Here is a 26983-nt window from a genome sequence, read left to right as displayed (position 1 = left end):
AGTGGATGTCATCTACTTGGGCAAGGTTGTATCCAGGTTGGGACATTGTGGTGAGGAGGGACATGAAGGTGAGGGGCTGGAGCACTTGCCCCAGGAGGAGAGGCTGAGGCACTGGCCTTGGTTACCCTGGAGAAGAGAAGACTTTGGGGATAAACCCTCACAGCTACTTTCTGGTGCTGAAGAGCCTCTTTGCCTCCTCACTAACCTCTCTTTGTTGAAGTGCATAATCAGAGGACAAGAGACAGTTGTCCTACACTGAAACTGGGCAGATTACTACCTAATAAAAGGGGTGGGAGGGGAATTAGTTTCTCCAAGAGGCCAGTTAAGCACTGCCACAGGGACTCGGAAAGATGTGCTGGTCTCTGTCCTCGCAGGTCTTCCATGATCCAACAGACAAAGCCATGAGAAAACCGGTATGAATTCAGCATTGACTCTGTTTGGAGTAGGAGGCTGGACTGGAGCCTGAGTGCCCTTCCAAAATGAATTATTATACGACAGCTTGTATATGCTATGCAATCCAAGAATTTCCATTCTTGGAGATTCTTCTTTGGACTTATCCTTGTGATATCTGCAAGGTCATGCTCGTGTAGTTCTTCGTGCTTAGAATACGCACATGTAAGGCAATATTCAACTTATGTGACTTCATTTTTTCCAACTGCCCAGTTATTTCTTGGTGGTCAGCATCTGAGGTGGGCTACAGGGCTAAGAATTGTCTGCTACACAGATGGCTGCGTTTGCAAACCAGACAACCGCCTGGGAACTCATGACATCAAATCTCTGGATTATGGATACGCTGGAGCTTGGTCACTTGGCCTGTGCTGTATTACCCAAAGACCCTAATTCCCCCACCTTTTTGTACGGTCTTTATTTTTGTCATCCTTATGAAAGTCTGCTGATGAGGGCCAGATTGCTTGTTAATGTGAAGAGAGAGAGTGTATCACACGGACAGTGTTTTCAAAACAAATCGTGTATAGCACTTGCATAGGGCAGCTCATCTCCAGAGCTGAGCAGTTCTGCTTGTTGCCTCCCGTTCTGCAACGCTGGTTTTGCAAAGCCCAAGCAGTATCACAACACAGCAGGAAATGGAGGCGGGGCAGCGTTTTCGCGCTGGTTTCTCAGCGGTTCACACGTGCGCCGGGGGAATCTCGGGCCGTGGGGCGGGAGGCAGCCCGAGTAGGGCAGCACCCGGGCTGCCGCGGCCCCTCCTCCGTGCGAGCCGCGGCCGCGCTCCCACCGCAACCCAGCGGCGGTGGCGGGAGCCGGGCCGGAGCGCCGCCTCGCGCAGGCGCCGTTAACCGAGCGGCTCGCGAGATGGCGGCGCTGCGCATGCTGCGGCGGGCGGCGGGGGGCGCGCGGCTGTGCCGGGCCGCCTCGGGGGCGCGCCCGCCCCCCGTGCCCCAGCGCATCCAGGAGAAGCGCCGCGCCGCGCTGCTGGGCGGCGGGCAGGCCCGCATCGACGCGCAGCACAAGCGGGTGAGCCGCGGGGACGAGAGCCCCTTCCCCGCTGGTCCCACGGCGGCGGCCCGGCCAACCCGCCGCAGTGCTCCGGAACGGCGCGTTTCCGCTTCGCGACTGCTTGGCGGGAGGGGTGGTCCCAGGGCCCCCTGAGACCCGCCGGCTGTGGGGGCGGTAGGGCGAAAAGCGCCCGAAATCCGGGGCGGCTTTGTGATTCAGTTGCACAAGCCGTTTTGCGGGGGAGCTTTAGTGAAGCGGCATTAAAGTCTGTATTGTCTGTTACTGCAGGCGAAAAAAAAGAAAGAAATCTTCCTTTACATCGGCTTTGTCACCGAAACTGGCCGCGATGCACGTGTGAGGGGTAGCATAGGCAAAAGGTGTAACTTCTATCATGTGATGATAAGTTCTAGGTTGCCGTCCAGCACAGCTTCATTTTTTAGGCTGCTGTTGCAAATCCAAGCTGATCTTGAGCTGAGCTCAAAGGGTGGAAGTAAGGCAGAGGAAAAGACAGATGGGAAGGATGACAGCAGCTGCATTTTTAGACTATTGCCTCTGTTCAGAATTTAGATAATGCTGAGGGTAATGACAACAGTCTTCCTATTTCTGTTTAGTTTTTCTTGCTGGGATGTCTTTTCTGTTTAGAGCAAGGCCCTAGTGGTACCAGGATGGCTGTAGGCATCAAGGAGATAGCAATAGCAATACACATGAATGATCAGTTTGCCTATCAGCACTTTCTCATCCACCGTTATGCAACATCTGGAAAGAGTTACAGGCTCACTGGGTTACATTTGGAACACTGGCATACCAATCTGAAAGCGTTTCTGCATGCCTAGGGGCCTCATATGTCTTATGTTGTGTTTTATATAAAGTGAACCTATAGCTTACATTAGTCTTTCCTGCTTTTGTTGATTTTAATGAACTTTTGGACCCGCTACTCAGAAGTTTTGCAGAGAAGCTGAGCTATGTTTTAACATCACATGGAGTTGTGATCACACTATCTCCTAAAGAATTCAATCCAGCTGCCCTGACCTTCATGGACAAATACTTACCTGAGTTGGAAATGACAAATTTTATTGAAAAGTTAAGATAAATTGAACTTTGCAGCCATTGCATGGCATCATTAGTACTGAGCAAAGGACATGCATATCTGGTCAATTGTGATTATGTTCTTGGCCCCGATTCTACTTTTGCCTATACCAGTGTCTGACAGAAAAAAAGAACAAAGAGATTTTGTCAGAAAATCCCTGCAGGTGGTCTTATTTCCTTTTTCTTCTCATTCGCCTCAGCCAAATATCGAACATGGTGAATTGAGGCTTGAACTGTTGGTATAGACTGGTTTAGCTGTGGAAGGGTGCTATGCCTAAAAATAGAAGGCCTTAATAGCAGCATTTAAATGTGTTGGTAAAAATAGCCGTGATGCTATTGTATCTTGTTAAAAAGACTCTCAGATTGTTTCCTTTATCTCGCAGTAGTGCTGCTCCAATAGTCAGCCTTCTTCTCAAAGTCTGGCTTGCATTATGCTTGTTTTTAAGGAGGATAATCACTATGTAGACTATTTCCAGCTTTGAGGACGCACAGTTGCTTAATGTGCCACACATAGCTGATCAAGTGAGGCTGTGTCTGATTAAACTATGTCCAGTGCAGAGCCGGAAGCACCTGACGGCTGTATTAATTGTTGCTTGCTCCCTTTCAGGGAAAGCTAACAGCAAGAGAACGAATTCTTCTGCTTTTGGACCCTGACAGCTTTGATGAATATGACATGTTTGTGGAACACAGATGTGCTGACTTTGGGATGGACTCTGATAAGAATAAGGTATTTTTATATCATATATTTTATATATATGTTCTTTGCTGTTTAGCCAACCGGCTGATTGAAAATAGGCTCTTCTGTTCACATGTAATTTCTTTTGTTTTCTGTTTTGTTTTGTAAATTTCCTTTTATTACTTTCAGTTTCCATTTAACAACTTACATGGTTTGCTTTTCCATTATCTAAACTTGATACCTTTTCAGTAAGGTTACCTGTTGAGTTCAAATACCTCCCTAGATATTGTCTTAGGTTTGTATTTTAAATAATAGAAGAGGCTGGAGAACTTTGTTATTACAACTTTGTCAATGAAGTCAGATATGAAGAACAAATACAGGTTGATACTTCTGCCTACCTACAGGTAACATTAGAGTTACAGGATGAAATAACTTAAATCCCTGTTTTATGCCTGCCAAACTATAGAGTCAAAAAAACCCTTAGGGCCTTAAAATCTGATACGTTTGGAAATTCAGGCATTGATACTGGTCTGTTAGCACATTACAATCTACTTGCTTACGCAGTTTTCGGATATGTGGCCTTGTATCCTAAACTAACAGGGCACATGAGGTTCATCACATGGAGGCAAAATCTATGGCTCCCCAGAGTGTCTTGCTATAACACTGATGTCTGATAAATCACTACATGGGAAAAGTATTTTGTTGTGATTTGATGCAGAAAGGAGCAAGGAACCTGCTGGTATGTGTAGGTGGCTGGTGCAGATGTGCCTGTTCAGTGTGAGTCTTCCTGTAGCAGAAGGCCCTGTTTGCTGTGAAGTATTCCGGTTTGGGGTACAGTGAGAAGCTGCTCACTATGTGCAACTGTACAACAACTACAACTTCTGTTTATGTGGTAATCAAACCAGTCCATCAGTTTTCAGTCCTTCAAGTCCCAGGACTGCATCCTCTGGATCCCATGGGCCCTTGGGAACTGGCAAAGGTGGAGGATTGGTTTTCGTTTTAGTAGCCAGGAGACTAATGTGACCTGGTTGTGGGAAGGACGTTGTGCTAGACCTTCTCTACTTTGAGTGTAGGAGCAAACATCTTTTCTTTAAGTAATTTTTCGCACTGTTCCCCAGCAGACTGAAGTAAGTGCTGTGTTGCCTCTCATCGTACTACTTAATGCTGCATCCCACAGTGCTGATAACAAATGGTTGGTTCTGAAGACAGGAGGAGCAGCAAAGTTCTGAGAGTGACAAGAGGGTTAATTTTTTCCTTGTCCTTCAGAATTCACCTTTGAGTGAGCTGCAGATTGTGTTTACAGAGCTCAGTTTCACAACAGATGACCTAACTGTGGCCAGTGAGCTGGAATATTAGTTTAGCATTGAATTTCTCTGAATTCCTGGAACTTTCTGGAGGTAGGGGGAGACTTGGACCTTGCATCCAGGCTATTCTGTGGGCTGCTTGAGCTTTTAGGAGGCATCTGTGTGAGACAGTGGCTGCAACTGCAGGTGTGTTTCCTGCTGTTCTGTGTGCCCAGAGTTGGTAGCAGTGCTGTCTGTGCAGCCTGAGAAAAGTCACCAGACTGGTATGACCTTCCCGAGAGCAGATCACCTTGAGCATAAATGGCCCTTAGAGCGCACAATATACTTTTTTTTTTTTTTTCCTGTACCAAACAGCAAAAAGCACTTAAATGCTTGGAATTCCTTTATGACAGCTCAGTGAAGTTCCTTTTCTATTGTTGTCTTGAAAGACTTCTATATATTTCCTTTACTAAAAAGTGAGACAACATAGATAAGCAGATTTTAAGATTCACAGCCTCTGTTTCCTCTTCCAGCTCTTTCTTCTTCCCTTATTTACAGGGCAAAAAATGGGACAGGTCAAGTTGAAGTATTTGTGGTGACTGTAATTATGTTTTTTGATCTTTCCAGGGCTGTTTTTCCCCTGTATCTCCTGTACCTCAAGAAAGGTTTCTGTGTTGTGTCTATTCTTTCAAAAACATCAGTCCTGGTCCTGATAAAAAGTATATCCTGTCTCTAAGGACATTATTTGCCTTAACTCCAGATGTGCTGAAATTTGAGGGAATTGCAGAAATCACTAATCTTTACAGCAATGTACAACTACTATGTGGCACTATGTCTGGTTTTCCTTTCCATGGCTGGGGGAAATCTTTGTGGAGCCCTTGTTGCAAACATGGAAGACCAGTCGTCTTGGGGAGTCAGTCTTTGCTTTGACTTACTACTCAATAGAAGTCTGTGGGTTTTTTAGTGGATGTCATTGCTACTTTGACTTTTCTAGTTATTATTTTTAATCAGTCTCTTTGTCGTTAATGCAGTATCCTGGAGACAGTGTGGTGACTGGCCGTGGACGAATTAATGGGAGACTGGCTTATGTTTTCAGTCAGGTATGGTTTTCCCTGTTGTTTTTTAAATAGCATAAACTTATCCTTTGAAATAAATTCACCACGGTTCAGTGTGGCTGTGTAGTAATGTACCAGTTTACCTTTTATCTATGAGCATAAGATAGACATAACCTCCCATGGGAGGAAGCAGGGCGCCTTCAGACAAGAAAAAGCAGAAAAGCATTTCTTGAAACTTTGTTGGGCAAGAGATGCAATTGTAGACAGGGGTGAGGTTTAACAAGTGATGAATATAGAGCCAGTGGGAATGTTGAAGGGGTTGTGATAGCATATAAATACATAAAATATAATTTTTATGTTGAAATATACTTTTATATTAAAAATATTTTAGAGGAAACAGCAGAGGTAGAGATTTATCTTGTTTAGTCTTAATGCAGTGAAAGAAAGGCTTTCTTTCACATAATTGGTAACTGCTTCTCTGTTCTGGGCCACAAAGTAGCCTTTGTTCCATCTGCTGTCATGGCCAAAATGATTGCTGGGTGACCTTCGAGCAAGTTGCACACCCTGCCTTTTTTTCTTGGATATGTAGTTCTTCCAAGGAAGGGTACTGTTATGTGGGCCTTGAACATAAGGTAGGAGCTGAATACAGACCTTAATTTTAGCAGAACACAAGTGGAGGGCAGTTTTTATGCTAAAATAATTTAAATGTGCCCCTTTAAAAAAAAAATACAATTTATACATAAAGACCTTTTTCTGCTCCAAATCGAGCTGCCATATGAGACGTTCCTTCCTTTTTGGTTCAACTACTAGTCATAGTCCCATTGTTCTCTGTCCACACAGTTTTTAGGGCTTTTTTGAGAGTAAGACTCAGGAATGCATCAGAGCAGCTCACCAGAAGTTGGCTCTGGGCTCCATTGGTGCCAGTAGGTGTCAATATCCCCTTGCTCTTCTGGATCAGTCCCAGGGCCTTGTGTTGCTTGTTCAAGATGTTACTGCTCAGGCCCAGGGGTAGCACCAGCAGTCAGGTTTAGCTGATATAGTCCCTGCAGCACCCATACAAGAGTAATTGACTCTTGAAGCATAACTCATGAATACATAATGATGGCATATTTTCAGGTTTTGATTTCTGCCTGTTTGCAGGCTTATCTTACTGCTGCCCCTTACAGCGAGACTTTCACAGCTGAAATTTTTCCAGACTGCTCCAGTATTGGTAATATCCATGAAAGAAGAGCATATCTTTGTTGAAAGAGATAATGTTTCTGTGAAGAAAAACAAAAAAGGCAAATGAGGTGCAGTATGTTTGCGATTTTAGCGTAGAATCCACTGGCAAATGTGTATAGAAGATCATTTTGCTTGTAAAGGCTTGGATTGAACAGGATTGATCTGCAGGCTGCAGTAAGGGAGTCAGGCTGGTTTGGAACAGCACACCAAATATAGAGCATTGTAGGATTATACTCTTCACTTGCAACATTTTACTGAAATGATTCTTTTCCCTAATCTGAAAATTTGTTTTCTCTCCAGGATTTCACTGTATTTGGAGGCAGTTTATCTGGAGCTCACGCCCAGAAGATCTGCAAGGTAATACTTCATAGGAGAAAATAAAACAAAAAATTATCAGTGTCCTTTTCTTTCAATCTGTTGTATTAATGAATTTGGAGAAAATGATTTGTGACTGACTTCAGTGGACACTGGCCTATGTCATGGCAACCTGAAAATGCCTGTCTCCTCTTGTCAGCTAAGGTCTGAAGGCAGAGTGAGCAGAGGGGAGCCCTTTGGAAGCTCTTCAAGTATAAGAGAGCTTTTCCAAGTAATACTCACTTTGTTTAAATTAACTTGCTTTTTCTGCTGTGCTACAAAACACAAGAGAGACTTGCAAAGTGCAAATAGAGATTAACTAGCTATTGTCTACTGGAGAAACATGAAATGACTTGGTTGAAACTTTTTCCTATAAACAGTGCTATTGAAATGTGTCATGTTTATAAAAAAGCAAATGTAACACTAAACAATCTGAAGATAAACAGTTATACAACTTGGAGGTCACCCTGATACTCTGAGCTTGTGGCTATTTATTCTCATTTGTCTGCTTGTCTCACTGGAAAAGCTGGTGTTTGAATCCCATCGGGGAAGACAAGAACTTTTCCATGCATGAGTGTTCAGAGGTGCGTGCTGATGAAAACTTCCTGAATTTTCATACTAGGCAATCAGGGACAAGGGTTTTGGTGCACATGGCCTTTTCTCCTGATGGAAAAAACTACTTTTTGGCATAGATTCATCAGAAGTGAGGGTGTATAAAACTAGAAAACATAAAGGCTTTGAGGTGGATAGTAACTGCTTGGCTTTACGAAGTCTTGATATTACCTGTTCACACTGGAGCTTTGCGGTGTCTGTATTAGGGAGGGAGGTAATGGTACTGGAATGATGGGATGATTTCTGCTGTTTTTTTGATCTCTTGTTTCTAAAGAAGCAGCAACAGTGCTGGTAGCAGAACTAGAAAACAGTGTGAGCACTTCCTAGTTTGTACAGTTCTTGATTGGCATCAGTGGCAGATGCATCCAGAGGTTGAAGGCTCTGGATGCATCAATTGCTTTGTGGCTCAGAGTCTTTGAAGCTGTAACCTGGGCAGTGGAGAGCTCAAAAAAGACTGGCTGGGTGGTGTGGTACCTGTGTCATTTCTCTTAGTTTTTCTTGTTGGGCTGAATTCTGGGAAGCAGAAATCTGTTCTAAGAGAGACAGTTGTGGCTCCTGCAAACCTTATCAGGGCCTTAAGGGGTGTAAAGTACCATAAAACATGGAAGCGAAGTTGCTCTCCCTTAGCTGGACATCCCTGGGGATCCACCCCTTTGGTGGTAATAATTTTGTTTGGGATTTTTTCCTGGAGTTGCAGAGAGGTAGCAGTATTTGGCATCATGCAGCAAAGCTCCAAGGTAAGTAGATCTGGGCTGCAGATTGCCTGGTACTGCTGCAGAAGAGCCTTGTGGTCTTTTAGACCACATTAAGTGCTTGTAATGGTTTCCCTCAAGCAGCAGAGATTTAGTGTGGCTCTTTTGAGAAATAGGTGCCCACTTGTGGTGGGGAACACTTTGTAGTCTAGGTACATATGTGTGTCTGTGATGTTGTGTTTCCAGACAATTTTTGAGTCCATAAGATGAAAAAAAGTGTTTTTAGAATGCATCCTGAAATGTTCCCTATGAATACTGATATGGCAAAGAAAAGTTTCAAATATCTGAATAAATTTTCAGTAGTCTGAATGTGCGTATTGATGTGTGTTTGAGAAGAACTTCAGTGTCTGACAAAGCCTTGAAATAAATAATCAATCCATATAGAGGTCCCCAGAAAACAGCAAAAGATGTCGGTGAACTTGCTTCATTAATCTGTCCTAATAGATAACAGACCTTGTAGGAAGAAGCAATAAATGTCAACTCAACTGATTTTTAATAAGGCATTTGATAATGCCTTGTGTAATGTTCACATAAGCAAATGAGGCCACGTGTGGTTCACAGAGCCTGTTTGCAATCCACACCGGTGCTTTTTAAATGTGGGATTGTATTTAAATTGCAAAGTCATTCTGCGTGGCTGCCACAGCAGTATTTCAACTTTTAAATGGACATCCAGGCACAAAGCATGAAGAACCTCTGTTTTACATTGAATGGCTGCAAGTGGAAACAAAGCACTTTAGAACTATACAGAGAGAGCTGTAATAGCACCAGTTTGTGTTCTGCTTGGGATTTTGTGCTGCTAAGATAATGTTGATTTGAATGGGGCCGAGTATGGTTACTGTGTTTCTAGGCAATCTAAAATTCATGGTTGATGCTGCAAGCACTCTGAAAGACAGGACTGAAGTTTTAAAAATCATAAGAAGTTAAAGGTTGTCCAAATTAAGGCATTATTTTGGTAACAATGATTGAAAGGGCGAATGCCAGGTAGGGAAAGCAACCTTGAAATTCAAAATAGGGATTGACTGACAGTGTGTAGTTTTACAGAAAATCATTTAGGAGTGAAAACAAATCTTGATGTTTAAGCAGATCTTAATGTGATATGCGTGTGCTATAGTGTTATGAAAATGGCAAACATTTTAGTGGGATCTAATAAGCAGGAATATTTTATGTAAGGAATGTAAGGAATTCAGTCCTCCCACTTAAGCCTCTGTTGGAGTATGGTTTATGATCTTGGGGCAAGTAACCAAAATGATCAGGAGTCTAGAAAATACGATGTCCAAAGAACAGTGTGACTGAATTGAGGGTGCTTAGTGTCGAACATGAAGAGAAATAAGACTGAAGGGAGAGTTGAAGTACTTGAATGTTTATGATGCTGGAAGCACAGAAGTAGTTAATTGCTCTCTCCATCTACTATATATCAAGAGAGAAGTAATGTTTCTAAATTTCCAGAGTAAAGACTTAGAAGTTCTTTGAGAAGACTAAGAAGGATAATCAAGTATTAGAATATACTGCTTAGGGAGATTACACCATCACCACTGCAATAAACTTTAAGATCTTATTAGACATACATGAGGGAGTGTTAAAGGTGCATTCGAGACTTCTTGTGAACAGAGATGGATTGAACCTCTCTGGTTCGAACTCCTGTGATTGTGTCACTTAGCACAGGGTTTGGATAAAGCAGTGTGAGTTTGGAGATGCACAGCTAGTAAGGCAGATGAATATTAAAGGTCATGAGAGCACTTAAATGTGTATCTTTTAGCCTCCGGTCTAAAGAATCAAAACATGATACCCCATAAGCAGTTAGTGACTGTGACAGTTAATACAAATAAAAGAGAAGCTGAGTGCTCTCTAGGCATTTCACAGTCTGACGTATCTGGGTATTTTGCTGGGGGATGTACTTTTTGGGGGTTGATTGCTTTGGGGTTTTAGCTTAGCTAGATCAATAATCAATAATAATGTGTATTCATCACTAGATCATGGATCAGGCTGCCATGGTTGGAGCACCAGTGATTGGGCTGAATGACTCTGGAGGAGCCCGTATCCAGGAGGGAGTGGAGTCCTTGGCAGGCTATGCAGATATATTTTTGGTAAGTGGGCTGCTGGATGACCAGGGAGCTTGGCACCCACAAAGGTGGATAAAGTCTTTCTTTACTCAAGTCTCTGTAAGTAAACTTGTAGATTGTTATCACCTATTTCAGCCATGTGTATTACCTGGTGGAGAAAGAAGCATATATGAGGGCTTCTGAGACCTGGAGTTCTCTTATTGCCTTTGGGCAAATTACTGTACCTCTTAGTTCCATTTACCTTGTAAAACATTGTGATTCAATGAAAACCTCTGTAGGAATTGCACTGTATACTGAGCTTTGTCATAAAAATGAAAGAGTAGGCAATTTACTTAATTGGAAAAAAAACCTCAGACAATTATATAACTTTCTGATCCGCACTAAAATATGGCTCGCCTGTGTTGGCATGTAATTTCTCTCGAGTATTCATCTGTTTGTCTGAGGCAGGTGTGCATGCTGTAGTTCAGAGGGTGTTTTGTTAGGTGACTGATGGTTGCGATCCACCACCAGCTGTCTCTGTATCTCCTCTGAAATGCAGACTTGTTAAGAATTTCACACACCAGATTTATTTTCAGTAGGGCTGATAAAAGGTGAAATATTTCCACTGCAGAATGAAGAACTTAAAGTAAATAGATACTATGAACTTGAAGAAGACCTGAGAAACTTGGATCAGAAGCACCAAGTGCCTGTTCTGTGGGGTAAAAAAGAGAACAAAAAAGTTCTGTTTTGTTTTGTTTTTAAAGATACAAGTCAGAGGTTTCTCTTCAAAGAACAGTATGCAGTACAATGTTAACCTTACCATTTGGCGACATCCACTGCTGATTGGGCTGGTGAAAGATTTATATTTCTACAGTATTTCTGTGGCTAATGCAAGAATTTTTCCTGTAGACATGCCACTGTTCATTTTTTCACTGAAATTACATTGGTTTATATGCTACCAAACCACACAGTTTCAAGGTGCACAAAACGTAAATGCAATTGTGCTTTCAGTAGGATGACAAATTAGTCAGATGCTAACAGTCTTTTGGATTGGTGCAATCTGAGATGATGCTGTTGAACAGTTACAGAAGTCAATTCTAATCCCGTTGAGCAATGAGCAAGGTAAACATTTGTTTGGACAACTTGCTGCCTGTGTTGGTGGACAGCAGTAATTCACCGTTGTGTAAAACTCCAGCTCGTGCAGGAATCTGATTTTAAGAAAATCTCTGCCACAGTTGGTTAGTAATACGTACTTCTACCTCTGATAGTGTACGTATAGTTCAAATTTCGGGTGCGTGCACTTCTCACTACTCCAGGCTCAGTGAATTTTTTGCCCTTGCAGCATCTATTGAAGTCTCACATTCCATCTTCCTTTGCAGTCATTGCATGGTATATAAAACCAAATGTATGGGAACAGAAAGAAGCAAAACAGTAGCAACAGAATTATTTTGCTTTTGTTTGCATCAAGACGTTCTCTCCAGATGTTTGTCTACTGGGAAATAAAGCAAGCTGTCCTCTCCTGTTTGTGGTTGTGAATTCTTGCAGAATCTGTGAACAGACTTAAAGATGCACTTTTTTTGGTGAAACTAGATGTTTTGTTTTTTTTTTTTCCTATTGCAGAGAAATGTTCTGTGTTCTGGGGTGGTTCCCCAGATCTCCCTCATTATGGGTCCTTGTGCTGGTGGAGCTGTGTATTCACCTGCTTTAACTGATTTCACGTTCATGGTGAAGGTAAGGGTGGAGTATCTCCTGGCCTGCTGCTGGTCACGTTGATCAGACACAAACTGACCCCACATGAAGGTTCTCTTTTGAGATGGTCCCCTGATCTGGATTAAGTTATTTTTTTCCTGAAAAGTCAAGAATAACTTTCCCAGATAACCTGTGGATAGCTGCATTTTCTGTGGATTTTTAATATCATGCATTAAGGTTTTTTAAGAAATTCATCCCTTTGTTCTACTGTTTCCTTATTTTGGGGAAGGTCTTTAGAGACTAGGGTTTTCCTGAGGTGCTTTTGCAGCTTGGATCTAGCGTTTACTGTGTTTTTTTGCTTTTTTTGCTCCCCCAGGATACATCCTATCTATTCATCACTGGCCCTGATGTAGTGAAGTCTGTTACGAATGAAGATGTCACCCAAGAGCAGCTTGGGGGTGCGAAGACGCACACTGCTGTATCTGGTGAGAGCTGGGTACTTTACTTAACATACTAACTGCTTGTTAAAGGAGATGTTCAAGCTAAGCAGCTGATTGTCTAGTGCACATTTTTGTACTTGTGGGTGTCACTTGAGTCTAAGCGATGAAACTCTACCTAAGCACAGGATCTTACTCTGTATAGGGTATCCTTGCCAGTACTTTTTAGTAATGGAAAACAAAAGAGGAAAAGTGGGAGTGTGGGAGAGTTCTGGGATTTGGAAGAGAAAATGGCAAATCCACAAAAGACTCTGGAAGTGGGAAGGTTGTCAGAGGGCAGGGCTTAGCAAACAGGCTTGGGGTGCTGTGGGTTTTTCTGTTCCTTGTCCAAATTTGCATGGGTTGAAAGATTCTTACCAATGCCTTGTTTGCTTACTAACATGATTGATTGAACTTCTTCACTATAAACCAAGTGGCAGTGACAGATGAAACACTTTTTTTCTTTTGCCCTCTGGAAAAACTTTGATTTATGAAATCTTCTTGAGGCTCAAAATGACTGGGATCTCAAATCCTATCTGGATTGGTGATGAACCAAACCACACACATAGACACTGCTCAGATCCAGCATTTATAAAAGAACTTGTAGTCCAAAGCTTGAGTGCAGCACAGTAACCAGGATTGAATTCCAGAAGGCTGGGATCCAACTAGGTCTGTGACAGCTGATAAACCAGCTTACGTTATTTTAAATATGAGGTCAGCAATCCAGACCCGTTAAGGAGGAAGTCTGATACAGCCACACATTTTCTAGATATTTTTAGCTGGTCAGATCTGGTGGCTTAAAACTCCCAATTGTTAATAGCTCGAGTTTAAAAATTTTTGCTGTTACTACTTTGTATCTTTATTGGTACATACTTGAAAGGGAAACCTTGCAAAATAATTTAAATAACTGCTTAACTGTTTCTTTCCAGGAGTCGCTCACAGAGCCTTTGAGAATGATATAGATGCTTTACTTAATCTCCGAGAGTTCTTTAATTATTTGCCTCTCAGCAACCGTGATCCAGCTCCAGTCTGTGAATGCCATGATCCGAGGTAAGAGGAGACTGGCTGAAATGTGTGGTCTGTCCACCAAATTTCATGGTTTCTCTGGCTAAATGAGTGTTTTGTGTCTGGGATCTTGGCTGATAGTTCTGCATTGTGGTATATGTATATCAGAAGTGTTTCAATATGCATGTGTAGATACGTATGTGCTCACTGATAGATGTAATATTTAATTTTCTGAAAGCCATGGTGTGCAGGGAAAAGTACTGTGTACAGATGGGCTGTGACAGTCCTTGGAACAAGCAAGTGAGGCAGGAGGTAGCGTAGTGAACAGAAGTGGGGAGAACTTGCCCTGCTTTGTCGGTTTGTTGGATAAGTTCTGCTCAGTAAGGTTAGAGGTGAGGAAGCAACATGGAGGCAGAAAGTTTTCTGTATTAGGTACTTGTCTGTCAGGCTCCTTGTGTAGTTGGCAACTTAACAAAGGACGGACTTCAGTCCTTTCAAGAGGGGAGAAACAGTGACCGTCTGGATTTTAATCAGAGAATTTTTCCAAGAGATAAAGCCAGAGAGCCTGCCCGGCGTTGTTTGAGGAGCCAGTGGTGTTAAAGACAGAGTGTCAGGGCACTTGAAAGCCTTTTTACTCGAGATCCAGTTGCACCCCTAGTTCAGCCCTCTCTGTAGGGAACCTGTAAGAGGTTGTTGCCCTCTCTGGTATGGGAGCTGCTCCTGATGTTATTCCTTTCAGTTCTTTGTATGTGTGTGATCTATGTCTTGTCTTACATACATGAAGATGTTCACGTGTGAGTTGGAAGGTTTTCTCTTCATGCTTCACTGTTCTTTGCAGTGTCTTTGAAACAATTTGTTTGGGGAAGTTTGGTTTTTTTTTTTGATCCATTTAACAAATCAGTGCTCTGGTACCTGAAATACGTTGTCCACTAATAGAGAAATAAATTTGCCAGTTGCTTTTAGAGAATGGTCAGAGTGGTCCTAATTTGATGTTGGTCTCTAGGATTTTATTAAACTGGAAGACTGTTCCAGTTTGATAGTGACAAACCAAAGCAAATCCCTTATGTTATTTGGTAAATTTGAAGGATTATGTCTGAGGTTATAATGTTCTTTCCAAGCATTCAAGAAGCTGTACTGGGGATAATTACCCTCTATAGACGTGAGTGTGATATTTTAAGTTCATTATAGAAACAATAGTCTGTTTGGCTTTTTTAATCAATGTATTTCATAATAGGTAGTTTATTTTCTTGTAAGAAGCTGTCATTTGCATTGTAGCTACTAATGTATGAGAGATTAGTTCTTTATTTTCTTAAGGGAGACAATCTTTTACGGGGCACCAGCTACAGTATTAGAGAATCACAGTATAATAAATGCTCAGTAAGTTGTACTAGGAACTTCAATTTAGTAGTCTTTGTACATGTGAAGACAGATCTATTTGTTGAATTTGCCTGGTTTTATAGCAGCATCTCCAATATTTCTCCCATTTGTGGTCTTAATGCTTACATTGGTAGTATTTCATCTGGACATACTGACATCTTAATAGACTCCTTTTGCTTTGAATTGATGTGTTTGTTTGATCCTACCACTGCTCCAGTCAAAGCCTGTCCCTCTAGAGTAATTATTTTCTTATTGTATCATTTTCATACCACAAAAGATTGCCCGGAATAATGCAAGTTAACTGTAACATACTTTTGTCTTCATCATAAAGTCCAGCAGCTGGTGGGTTGTGGTTAGTGTGTGGGGTTTGATGGTTGGTTGGTTTTTTTCTTCCTCTAGGTGGGTAAGTTCTTTGTGGTGTTGAAAAATGTCAGCCTTGGTTGCTGAAACTGTTCTCAATTGGAGTTTTGACATCAGTGGCCTGGGTTCTAAAGGGTTAGAAGGTTCCTTATAGTCCCAAGTTGCCTGATGGTGAATATGTCCCCTGCCTTTGAAGGGTGTCTAGTTAATTGCATTTGGTATATTATATGGTGTGATTTTACCTTTATGTGTCTTTGACTATAAAAAATTTCATTTCCTCTGAAGCCTAAAGTATGCATACGGATTTCTGGAGGAGGTTATTATAAATTCTTAGTAACTGAGTACAGTTTCCCCTTTCTGTTGAATGAAACCCAATATTGATCTGGGTGAGAGTGCCTCAAGCTGTTACAGGCTCGTTACTCTGCAGCACTGTGAATTTATCAGAGCAATAATCTAATTTTTCCACTTCCCTTATCCGCTGGGGTACCACAGATGATGGGCAACACTTAGAGCACGTTCATATCTACTCTGTGGACAAGAAAAAGGTTTAGGATGTTTTGTGGCTTGTGGTTTAGTATGATAAAATCAGTTGCTTTCATCAGATTAAGGTTTCATTATTTTAAGAAAATATTTGCATGCAGTATTCCTGATCATGTGAAAAAAAAATACTTAAAGTGTTGATATCGTGTTTTTTTCTATTAATAGATGCATCTCTTGTTCTCTCGGCAAGGAGACGTGTCTCTCTAGCCCTGTGTGTGTGAGGGAACACAGAGACAGCCCTGGGCCTTGCGTTATTAGTTTTTGCCTGATTTTGACAAACTGCAGATCACTTCCTTCAGTTTTAAATTGGGTGTCTAGAGCCTTGTGTTGTCTTGCTTTAAATGTACAAAATCACAGCATTGTTAAAATAGTGATTTAATAAGGACTCCACAGAAACGCCATTTATAATCAGTATAGATCAGTATTGTTATGGAATAGCACAAATATAATAGTCCCTGGAGTCTTCTCAGTGATGACCTATAAAAATTGACACCCCTCATTGGGACTGCGAGTGAATCCAAAGACACAGTGAATGCAAACACTCATAGGTCCTTAATGAAGCTGATACGATCAAAGGTGGAGGTAACTGATAGTGTCAACTGCTGACAGGGAGGCAGCATTTTTGTTAAATGTGAAGCTCCACATGACGTGCATCGTAGTTGAGTTAAGCAGAGTTAACAATGAAGATGCTTTAAACACAGCCCTCAGACTGCAGAAGCTGAGAGCCCATGTGTTTTCCCCACCCAAGAATTTCTGCTTTTTTTGTGACAAGGGAGATAAGTGGAGAAGTTTCCTGTGGTTAAGTGTGTTCAAAAATCACAAGTGCACGATGTGGGCGGGGAAAGGATGAGAGTTGTAAATGTTAGCTCCTAAACCGTGTGTGCTCAATAGATGTAGGTGTGTAACAGGGACCTTGCTCTGCACTGGCAGAAATTGTTTTGCCTGCCCAGCTCTAAGGACTGGAGCCACTGGATAATTGGGCTCTTCTGCTTCTGCAGCTTGGCCCTTGGTCCACCATATCCTTTTCCCCAGGGCTGACTGGTGCCCCAGCACAGCGTCCCACATGCCTCCAGTGCCCTCTGCAGACTGCCATTTGTAGCACCCGAGTTCCTTGCTGATATTCCACGTGTGATGTTAGGCTCTTCTAATCAAAGAGGAGAAATATTATTTCCAGGAGGTGGTTTCTTAAGCAGCGGTACCTGCGGAAGAGCTGTCTCCTTCAGGAGGAGATCCATCAGGCTTTTGTCCTCCTGGTGCACAACTGGCTGAGCCTCTGCCTGCTTTTTTTCCCAGTATTTGAGAAGCAGTTTCCATTAAGTCTCTGGGAGGTGGAATTGTTTGCTTGAGTTTTTGGTCTTGGATGTTCATCTGATCTGTAAATATTGTTGCTCATGTTTATTTATTTTCTTCAGTGACCGTTTGGTTCCTGAGCTGGACATGATCGTACCAACTGAATCTACTAAAGCCTACGATATGCTGGATATCATACACTCCGTAAGTCTGCTAGTGTGAGCATTGTTGAAATGAATACTGATATATTTATATTCTGTGTCTAAATAATTGAAAGAAACCAATACAATGGCACTGAAGATAAACTGTTTAGTCTTCACAAGTTACTGTTTTTACCTTTGTAGTAGCCATGAATGAAGGGACAATGTAATCTACAGAAAAAAAAGATTGTATAATAGCAGATTAAAGGAATCCTAAGATTTATTTTCAGGATACATCTTCTTATGCTGCATGCATAACAGTACAGACAAAAGGTGCTGTAATTCAGTTTTCTGTCTGGGCTCAGAACAACCCCCTGCTTTGGAAACTTGCTTCCCTCCCTGCACCTTGTTACAACTGTCTTGAATTCTATCACTTTTTTTTATAAAAGGTGATAAGCTACATAGAGTACACTGAAAGATTTACCATTCTCTATTCTAAGAGACCACTATGTACACAGACAATACAAGAATACACTTATTTTAATTACAAGTCAAGCACGCAGAAGCTTGGAAACTCCGATACTGAAGTTTCATTAAGTGAGGCAAATACTCTGGGAGGTTGGCAGGGAAGCAAACATCGTACTTTTTAAAAAAAAAAAAAAAAACCTGAAAGCCATGCAATGTATAAATAATGGAGATTTTATTAAAGCAGCAGTGGCAATGCTGGTAATTCTCTTGCCTGACTTTGAGTACTTTACTTCTCCAGTATTAACAACTTAATACGTGATAAACGCTTGGGCAGAGACCATGGTTGTGAAAGAAGTTTAATCACATGAAACAGTTACAGCCCCCTGTAGAGCACCCTGAGGGGCCACATTTTGAATAGGAAAATTTCCAGCTGCTGCTTCTACCACTCAGGTGTGGAGTGGCCGATGCCCCAGGGCTCTGAGGTGGATGGTGAAGCTCCATTTCTACCAATGTATGTTTGTAGGATCTTTACTGATTTCTCCCTTTTGCTATTTTATTTGACTCTTTCTCCCCACATGTTTATTCAGCTAACAGGTTTCAGTTTGGAACGGGCTGCATTTAGACTCATTTTCGTAGAGAAAGCAAGCTCAGGATGTTTTTCATCTCAGGATTCTTCCATTTTGAATGCCAGTACTACCTATTCCAAGTTAAAAGGTGGCATTTAAGAAAAAAATTCTTAGGCGAATTAGGGGAAAAAACAAACCAAACCCTCCCACAGACTTTGAGAAGTATTAAGGAAAGAAATAAAACTACTTGAATAATACTTAATGTTTCCACAACTTTTCATTTGCCTCAGTCTCAGAAATGACTGGCAACTGCAGCCTGTGTAGGCAGAGTTGTCATAAACAGTTGAAAACAAGGAATTCTAGTCGGAAACAGGAGGCAGCTGTGTATAGGTGTCGCTACTGCTCCACGTATAATTATGATCTCTTTGAACAAGTGGATTTTGATGCTGCGTTGTACCCCGGTGGATGTCATCTGGCAGAGCACGCGCTGGAACCCGAGTCCCGAAGCGCAGTTGCCAGGGGCTGAGGTCCCAGACGTGGTGCCCGTGCTCGTCTGGTGCTGATAAACATGTTTCTCCTTTCACCCTCAGTGAATTTGGGGCAGATGTACCCAGCAGTGCAGCTGGATTGCCCTCTGCTAATGGAGTGAGCTTGCAAAGAAACCGTCTATATTACACGTTGTGGGGAGTTTTGGAGCTCCATAAGCACTACTTGCTTTTTATCACTGGAAATTGTTCCTTAAAAGTGTAGCCTGACGGTAATTGAGAAAGAAGTTCTTAACACCTGATTTCTTATAAGCTAGGAAAGAAGGCTACTGCAGAGAAAATGTCATAAAGATTTTCTCTGTTGGAATGCAAAAGTGGCAGTTCTAGTAATACATGCAGCACTACTTACTTCCAGGAATGAAGGCTGCAAAGACAACTGAAAGGTTTCTTCATTCTTTTTTAATTTTGCAAGTTCTAAAATGTTTTAAAAGTTTTGATAGTAACGCAACTGATTTGTGTTTGCCTGTATATATACATACACGTATATCTGTCTGCCTCTCACCCTTGCAGATTGCTGATGAAAGGGAATTCTTTGAGATCATGCCTTCCTACGCCAGGAACATTGTTGTCGGATTTGCCAGGATGAATGGCCGAACTGTTGGGATAGTGGGCAACCAACCCAAAGTGGCATCAGGTTAGAGCTGGCTGTGCGAGTCCAGTGTGAAAGGTTTTAACAGTGTTTTAGCATCCTCTCTTGTGTTTTTTTTTGCGCACTTTGTATGGCTGGCTGAGAGAGTTTGTTTTGTATGGTCCTCCACTCATTCTGTGTTTTTCTACCGCTTTCTTGGTGTTGAATCTCATTGAAATACAGCTGTGATATGTTTAACTGAAAAGCAGTTGATCTCTTTAGTGGATCACGAAGGTGATGTTGCAGCGTCCGACACCAGAGGTGTGGTAGGAGCACACAAGGAGGGTGGGTACAAGACCCATTTGGCAGCAGCCCCCACTTAACTGGGTTAAGCATAACATGGAAACTACATCCTCCCTGCCACAGCATCAAAATCTTCTTTCACTAACCAGGACTTCATGTTTACTGCTTAGCTTTAAGGTTTTTGCCTTTTTGTTAGGGAAAATTGGATGACGCTGTGATGTTTTATTGTTTTGCTAATCTGAACGTGATATGATACTAGACAGCGGGTTTTACTGTTACTTTAGTCTTCATTTGATATTGTCAATTTTAAGAAAGACTTCCAATATTTTAGATAGATGTTCATATACAAAATGTGTTTAGGTTTAATGTAACAGCACATAATGTAATTTGGAATGACACTGAAACAGAACACAAATACTTTGCAGCATGTTTAGCAATAATCCTGATCTCAAAATATTAGTGGACTCTTTTTTTTTTAATTGACAACTCTTTAGCCTCTCAGTATGACTGATCTGAAAAAATATCAGTAAAGGGAAATTACAGAATAATACTTTATATTACAAGAATATAATTGAAACGGCTACTTTTGGGGATAGAAAACTGTATGTACAGTGGTCAGGAAAATGAAATGAGTGGCTGTTGACTATAGATTGTACTCTAATCTCAGTTCTAAACTAGCAAACCTTCATGGTAGATTATCTACAGATAAGCATTTGTTTTGTTTTAAGATGACAATACAGCTAAAACAGAGTGTGATTTTTGACACTGCAGATAATTGGAATGGTTAACACCTTACTCTGTTTTCTTAACTTCAGGGTGCTTAGACATAAATTCCTCTGTGAAAGGAGCCCGCTTTGTTCGCTTCTGTGATGCCTTCAACATACCTCTGATCACTTTTGTGGATGTTCCTGGATTTTTGCCAGGTATGCCTTGCCATTCTATTTCAGCTAGTTGTGAGGGTAGTGGTGAGGTTAAAAACCCATTTTAAAAACTCTGTAAGACATTTACTGTAGTAGACATAATAAGCCAGGTTTTAAAAATGCCACTTTTTGGGAGAGAAACTCTGTAATCTAATATGGTAGTCATCACACAAGGGTATTGAAATATGCAAGAAACTGCAGTGTGTAACTATGCCATCGATACTGCTATCGGTGTGTTGAGATCGGGAAGCTTTGCTGGGCTTCCCTGTGGAGAGGGCTAGTTCATGAGTTAACGCTGAAGTGTTTAGGATGAAGTTAAAGGGGGGAAAAACATACTTTGTTGTCATTGAATCAGTTGTACACAAACCCCCTCCCCGTATCTTTGAAGGCCTTGGTGCTTTCATGCTCCAAGGTATTTTTCAGATCAAAATGCCTGTGATTCAGAAGCTTTGGGTGAATCAGTATGGAAAGGTCTGAGATTAGACTTTGTCAGCATAGGCTATAGGAGCTGTTAATGTGAAAATGACCTATTAGAAAACAGGTTGTGTGAAGAATATAAATGTTATACTGACAGATATGCTAAGTCTTTTGTAGAATGGACTATAAAACTATTGTATAAAACCATGGTTTAACCTCAAGGCATCGAAATGTCACTAGTCAACATTCCAGTTCTTATTTTAATACAATGTATTTTGCATGTTTGAACAATGAGACAATACTGCTCGTGTGGAACAAGCAGCAGCTTAGTTTTCTTTAGCACTTCAGGGGCCACTACAGGACTCCAGATTTGGACAGCTGCTCAGAATCCAAGAGCAAAGCTATTTCCATATAGCAAAAAAAAAGTAGTAACTTAATAATGCATAATATTGGTTTGAAAGTATTTTAATGGAAGATAAATAGAGGTAAAAGTAAAGACAACTGAAGCTTGATAGTAATGCTAGACTGTTGTATTTTGAGTTAGGCAAGATTAATAAATTAGCATTAGACATTTCATTTTAAGTAATCAATGCTGAGGGTGGTGATCAGCTCATCTCCCCGTTCAGTAGAAAGAATCCATCACAGTGGGTCACAGAGGTGTACAAAACATCTCACAGTGCTGGTGAGCAAACACTTTAAATAGCCCCTAATTTAACAGGTGTGCACAGAGATGACATTTAAGGCATTCATATGCTGTAGCTGGATAAAAGCACAGATTTAGAACAAGTTTGGGACTGATCTATGGCCAGAAAAGAGTTTTTGTTAATTGGCCATGGATGACAGTGTAAATAGCTCCAATAACAGTTGAACTGAGTTTACACTTGAGGCATTTTAAGTGGCTGGTTACTCTGTGCTAAGTGTGAAGTAGAAACAGCAGCTGTGACCAGATGACAAGGGCTGTGAGTGCTCCCCAGCTTCCAGGTGCAGCATCCCAGCTGTGTTCAGGCTGTTTCTTGGGATCAGGCTTTTCCACTGCCGGGAAGGTGCTGCAGGCTTGGCAGGTCCCACTGGCTGGAGGGAAATACAAAAGAACCAAAAGCGACATTGCAGTTGAGAACAGACAGTTGAAAGTGTAGGCATAAATTATTAGACACTCCAATTATACTTGAAGGGAAGCATTAAAGTCAAGTCACCAAATAAATAGGCTACCAAAAAAGTTACTAAAAATCTCACAAAATAATTTTTACTTAAAATCTTACATTAAAAAAAAAATCATCCATTAAAAAGCTCCCAAAGTACTCCAGAAAGCAGAAGTCAGTAGGTGGGATAAACTATTATAGAAAATGATTGTAGAGTTATATCCAGTGGTCTGAAATTCAGAAATCCTAGAAATAAACATAGGAGTGCTGTTTCTGAGTTAAGGCAGTTGGGCCCATGCTTGGGACAGAACTGGGTTGAACATCCTGTAACATGGATGATGTGTGTTTCTGTCTGCTCCATAGGACCATTCTCCAGAAACACCTGCTGTGTGAATCCTTACAGGGGAACTCAGGCTCTGTCTTTGAAGGTCCAGCATCCTGGGCCTGCTTGACGTATGGTCTAGACAAAAAGGGGGTTTAGAAGAAGTATGTTTCTAGGGAGGTGAATCTAGGTTGTGTTTTTTACCAGTAGACACAGTTGGAGTTTTGTAAATTGTATTTTATTCCTAGGAAGAGACCATCTGGTGAGTGTTCTGGGCCTGTGACCTTACATACAAATACATGCTGCTTTTGGCTAGAGAGTTTTTGTAATGATGCTCAACATTTTATGGAGAACATTTGCCAAACCACATACGGGGTTTTTGTGAATTCCCTTTTGTCATTGTAGGTACAGCTCAGGAGTATGGTGGAATCATACGTCATGGTGCAAAACTACTGTTTGCCTTTGCAGAAGCAACTGTGCCTAAAATTACCGTCATCACCAGAAAGGTGAGTCGGCACAATTGCACAGTGTTCTTTCAGAGTTCCTGTTTTCACTAGTAACAACTTTAGTTATTGCAAAGCTTCCTCCATCGGTTCTGCTTCTGCTTTCTGTCCTTGTCACTTCTCCGTTTATCCCATCTGGTAACACATCTTTATGTCAGGTTACAAGAGGCCATTTCTTCTATTCTCAGAGTATGACCTCAGTGCCTTCATGCCTCTTATCTCTGCACTCCTCTGAAAAGGCGTTTCTGCTCGTTGCTTTCTCCCTGGAATGCTTTCAGTCAAGTGTTTGTCCCCCATCACGCGGTGTGGACACGCCATCTGTTTGCACACACAAACCCTTCTCTGTTGTTGCCACTTCAGTCTCCTTTTCCACAACTGGTTCTGGTTGTACCTTTCCTCTGCTTTGTTTGCAGGTTTAATGCTCACGTGGTTTCTCCTATTCCGTATACTTCTTGTCTTTGGAAGAGTAAAAGCTGCAAGAACAATGTAGGCCATTGCTGCTGTGAGGTTATTCCACACTAATTAATCCCTTGGTTTTTTGTTGCAGGCCTATGGGGGTGCCTATGATGTGATGAGTTCCAAGCATTTAAGAGGAGACTCAAATTACGCCTGGCCCACGGCAGAGGTGGCAGTGATGGGCGCCAAGGTAACGGCAGGCTGTCCCTCCCTGCTGTGCTGCAGCCAGCAGTGCCTTCACAGGGGTCAGAGGTGGCCTAGCAAGATGATGACAACTGGTATTTCCCCTGTAACGGCTTACTGGAATGCACACTTAGATACTGGGTGGGGACCGGGGCTGGTAAAGCAGCTTTCCTCTGTACGGGCTGAATTACTGCCACTGACCTGCAGACTTTGTCTTTCTAGGGTGCTGTCCAGATCATTTTCAGAGGAAAAGAGGCAGATGCGGAGGCTGAATATGTGGATAAGTTTGCAAACCCCTTTCCTGCAGCCATGAGAGGTACAGTTATCTCACACATCACGTCCCCTGTTTGAATTTGCTATTGCACATAGATAAATTTGTAGCTATTCAGCTTTTTGCTAATAAATAAGTTATTTAGGCAAGACATTTGTATCTGAGAAAGGTGATGTTTAACTGTAACTTGTGCATGTGAATGAAAAATGCATCTAGACACAAAACACATCCTCAGTTGGAAAGAGACTGGTGAGATGTGGGCACTGCACTGAAAAGCATATTTTCAATTTTGTAAATATTAGAAAGCACCTCACAAGTCTGACTTTTTCTTATAAGAAGTACCTGTGCTTTGACAATCTATTTGACAGTTCTAGATGCAGACCAGTGCCCTTAAGAAAGGGTCAGAGTCTAGTTCAGTTCAGTGATGCTCCCTGGCACTTTTGGAGTAAATTTTTCTGCTATTTTTACTTCTGAATTTCACTCCTACCATTGAAGCATTACCTGTGCTCCAGAAGGCAGCTCCGTAGCATCTGGAGTCAGCTCTGTTTCCAGTTATGCTGGCTTACTCCCTTGATTGGTTTTGTACTTTGTTTAAATCCCATTAACAGTGCCACAGGGCTGGGAAGACTGAGCCATAACCATTCTGTACAGTGTTGCTCCCTCTGGTTTTGCACTAGACTGTCTATTACAGCTGTTAGAGCCAGACAACAACACCCTTGTGCAGTGCAAAGTCAAGGGATGTCTCTTCTGATCAACACTTCTGAACCTTTAAATCAGACTAATTAGTAGTAATGGAAGGAGATGGTAAGTCTCAAACTTTGCAGTAACAGGTGCAGTACTCAGTGAGCAAAGCCCTCTCCTTAACATTTTTGGCTTGCTAACTTTTGCAAAAGTTAAACAAGTAAATGTTTCCAATTTAAAAACTATTGACGCTGGAATATTTCTTTTTCAGGCTATTTTAAATTATTTTTCTTAATTTGTAACTTGTGAAGTGCTTAGTTCAAATATTGTTTTGGTTTTGCTAATATACATTACATCCTAGATACAGAAAGCTGAGAGGCAAACTCTTCATGGTTGGTCAGGGTTTTTTTGTGTGTTTATTTTTTTTCAGGGTTTGTTGACGATATCATTCAACCCTCAAGCACCCGCATGCGCATCTGCCACGATCTAGATGTGCTGGCTAGTAAAACCCAGTCCAACCCCTGGAAGAAACACGCTAATATCCCACTGTGAGTGTGAGGAGGGGCTTGGAAGCCACGGCAGTGTTCTGAAAACAAATACACTCTGTCTAGTTTGCAATGAAAATATATCTTTTCATTTTGATTTTTGCTAATGACTACCAATAAATTGTAGTACATATCTCTAATTTGGGGTCTTACCAGTTATCTCTGTAAAGCCCCTTTGGTGGGTTAATAATCAAGACGACTTGCAGCGCCCGCTGCAGGGGAGCTGTCCCTGACTGCTCAAGGTCAAATGCTGCCTGGGCTCCTTCATTCCGCCAGGCGTTGCTGCAGCCTCGCACTGCTGAGAAGTCACCTCTGCGGCGCTGAGTGCTGGCCCTGGGTCACCCTTTGGAGTCTGACTCCAGCCTCACAGTGAGAAAACTCCTGGGCTTGCATTTCAGTGCACTGGAATCCAGGCTTTGCTGATCTCAGCCTAACCTGTTCTGTTCCTCTGCTGGACTGTCCTCAGTTGCAACTTTTACCTGCTGACTGCAGCAACAGTGGGTCTCAGGTTGGTATCGGTGACCTCGAGGGACACAAGACAATGCACCCACAGTGGGAAAGGGGCATGAAATTCTTCTCTGTGAGCATGGGGGAGCTTTTGTCCCTCAGCAGAGGGGTGAAACAGAGACCTGCAGAGGCCTCTTCCAGCCTAATTTTTTCTATGATTATTTGCCAGACTTGCAAGGAACCAGTGCAGTAGATGTTACTGATCAGCCCTGGGCCCTGTGCTCTCTCTGCTTGTTAGAAGCTGCATTGTAACTACAGCCACAGGAGTTAGTGAGTAACAACCACCATCACGTTTAGCACTACTGCAAACAGCTGCATGGAGCTCTGTAACGACCCATCTGTTGTAAGTAACCTGAGTAATTAATGGCACTACATTATAAGACAGAGAACTACCTTACCTGCTCTCCCCAGCTGCTTCTGTTCACTCCCCAAGCATCTGCCTGAAGTGGAAGATAAGATGGTGTCTTCCCAGGGAGCATCTCTTCCCAGGTAGGTGCAGCCGGTGCCTGAGGGAGTACAGCTTGGAGCCTGTACCTGGGGGAAAAAGTAATTTTTAAGAAAATAATCTGAAAAGACATTACAGAAGGAAAGTTTCAAGTATGAGTTGCAGCTCTGCACGTTTTTGTGGTAGCTAGAGGCAGTGCCATTCATGTTATAGATCTGATCTACAGCGTTCTCTGTCCTGGCTGTGTGAACATACCTGGTTGTATCTCAGTAGAAACACTCTCTGAGCAGGTGCCTGAGGGTTGTTGGCTTCCCAAGTTTAGAGGCAAAAGCTGTGTATCACATGAAGTGATATGCACACAGTTTCTTCAGCCTGTCCAGAGTCAGGAGGAGACACTAACCGAGAAACCCAGTTGTCATTGTCACAAATTAAAATGTACAACCTTTCTTAATTATTTCCTAACCTCATTAGTTCTGTAGACTTCATCCTCTCATGTCCTTTGCCAGTGCAGGAACTTGGCTCTTTGGAAACTCTCTGGCCACACCACTCAAGATTCTCTTGAATTCCAGTCACCTGCAGAAAAAATAGATCTTAAATAAAATCCTTTTAACAGCCCTTGAATTTAGAAGCAGGACAAGTTACTTACTGTGTTCCACAGAGCATCAGAGTTGAGTGTAACTTACACGCAGTTGGAGATTCAGCTTTGGGGCTGCATCTCAGGAGTATCCTAAGTG

General features: G+C 42.0%; 1 protein-coding gene across 1 annotated transcript; it reads left to right on the top strand.

The window, feature by feature from the left end:
• The first annotated feature begins 1200 nt into the window (after nucleotides 1–1200).
• On the top strand, nucleotides 1201–25437 carry PCCB (propionyl-CoA carboxylase subunit beta). Its single transcript, XM_082056885.1, has 15 exons — nucleotides 1201–1473; nucleotides 3149–3268; nucleotides 5532–5600; nucleotides 7077–7133; nucleotides 10465–10578; nucleotides 12154–12264; nucleotides 12599–12707; nucleotides 13628–13748; nucleotides 17393–17474; nucleotides 19500–19623; nucleotides 20676–20783; nucleotides 23064–23164; nucleotides 23709–23807; nucleotides 24023–24116; nucleotides 25183–25437. Exons 1-15 carry the CDS (start codon nucleotides 1312–1314, stop codon nucleotides 25302–25304), a joined length of 1593 nt encoding a protein of 530 aa, XP_081913011.1. The 5' UTR covers nucleotides 1201–1311; the 3' UTR covers nucleotides 25305–25437.
• The last annotated feature ends 1546 nt before the right edge of the window (nucleotides 25438–26983 follow it).

The sequence above is a fragment of the Streptopelia decaocto genome (assembly GCF_964273445.1).
Source record: "Streptopelia decaocto genome assembly, chromosome: 6".
In the NCBI taxonomy this organism is placed as follows: Eukaryota; Metazoa; Chordata; class Aves; order Columbiformes; family Columbidae; genus Streptopelia; species Streptopelia decaocto.
Note: the sequence above shows the minus strand (reverse complement) of the source record. Positions and strands in the feature narration are given on the sequence as shown.

Excerpts from the sequence above, each read along its gene's own strand:
- PCCB (XM_082056885.1), top strand. The coding sequence starts at position 1,312 with ATGGCGGCGCTGCGCATGCTGCGGCGGGCGGCGGGGGGCGCGCGGCTG. Across the intron at positions 1,474-3,148 it reads TCGACGCGCAGCACAAGCGG|GGAAAGCTAACAGCAAGAGA; the intron begins GTGAGCCGCGGG and ends GCTCCCTTTCAG. Across the intron at positions 5,601-7,076 it reads TGGCTTATGTTTTCAGTCAG|GATTTCACTGTATTTGGAGG; the intron begins GTATGGTTTTCC and ends TTTTCTCTCCAG.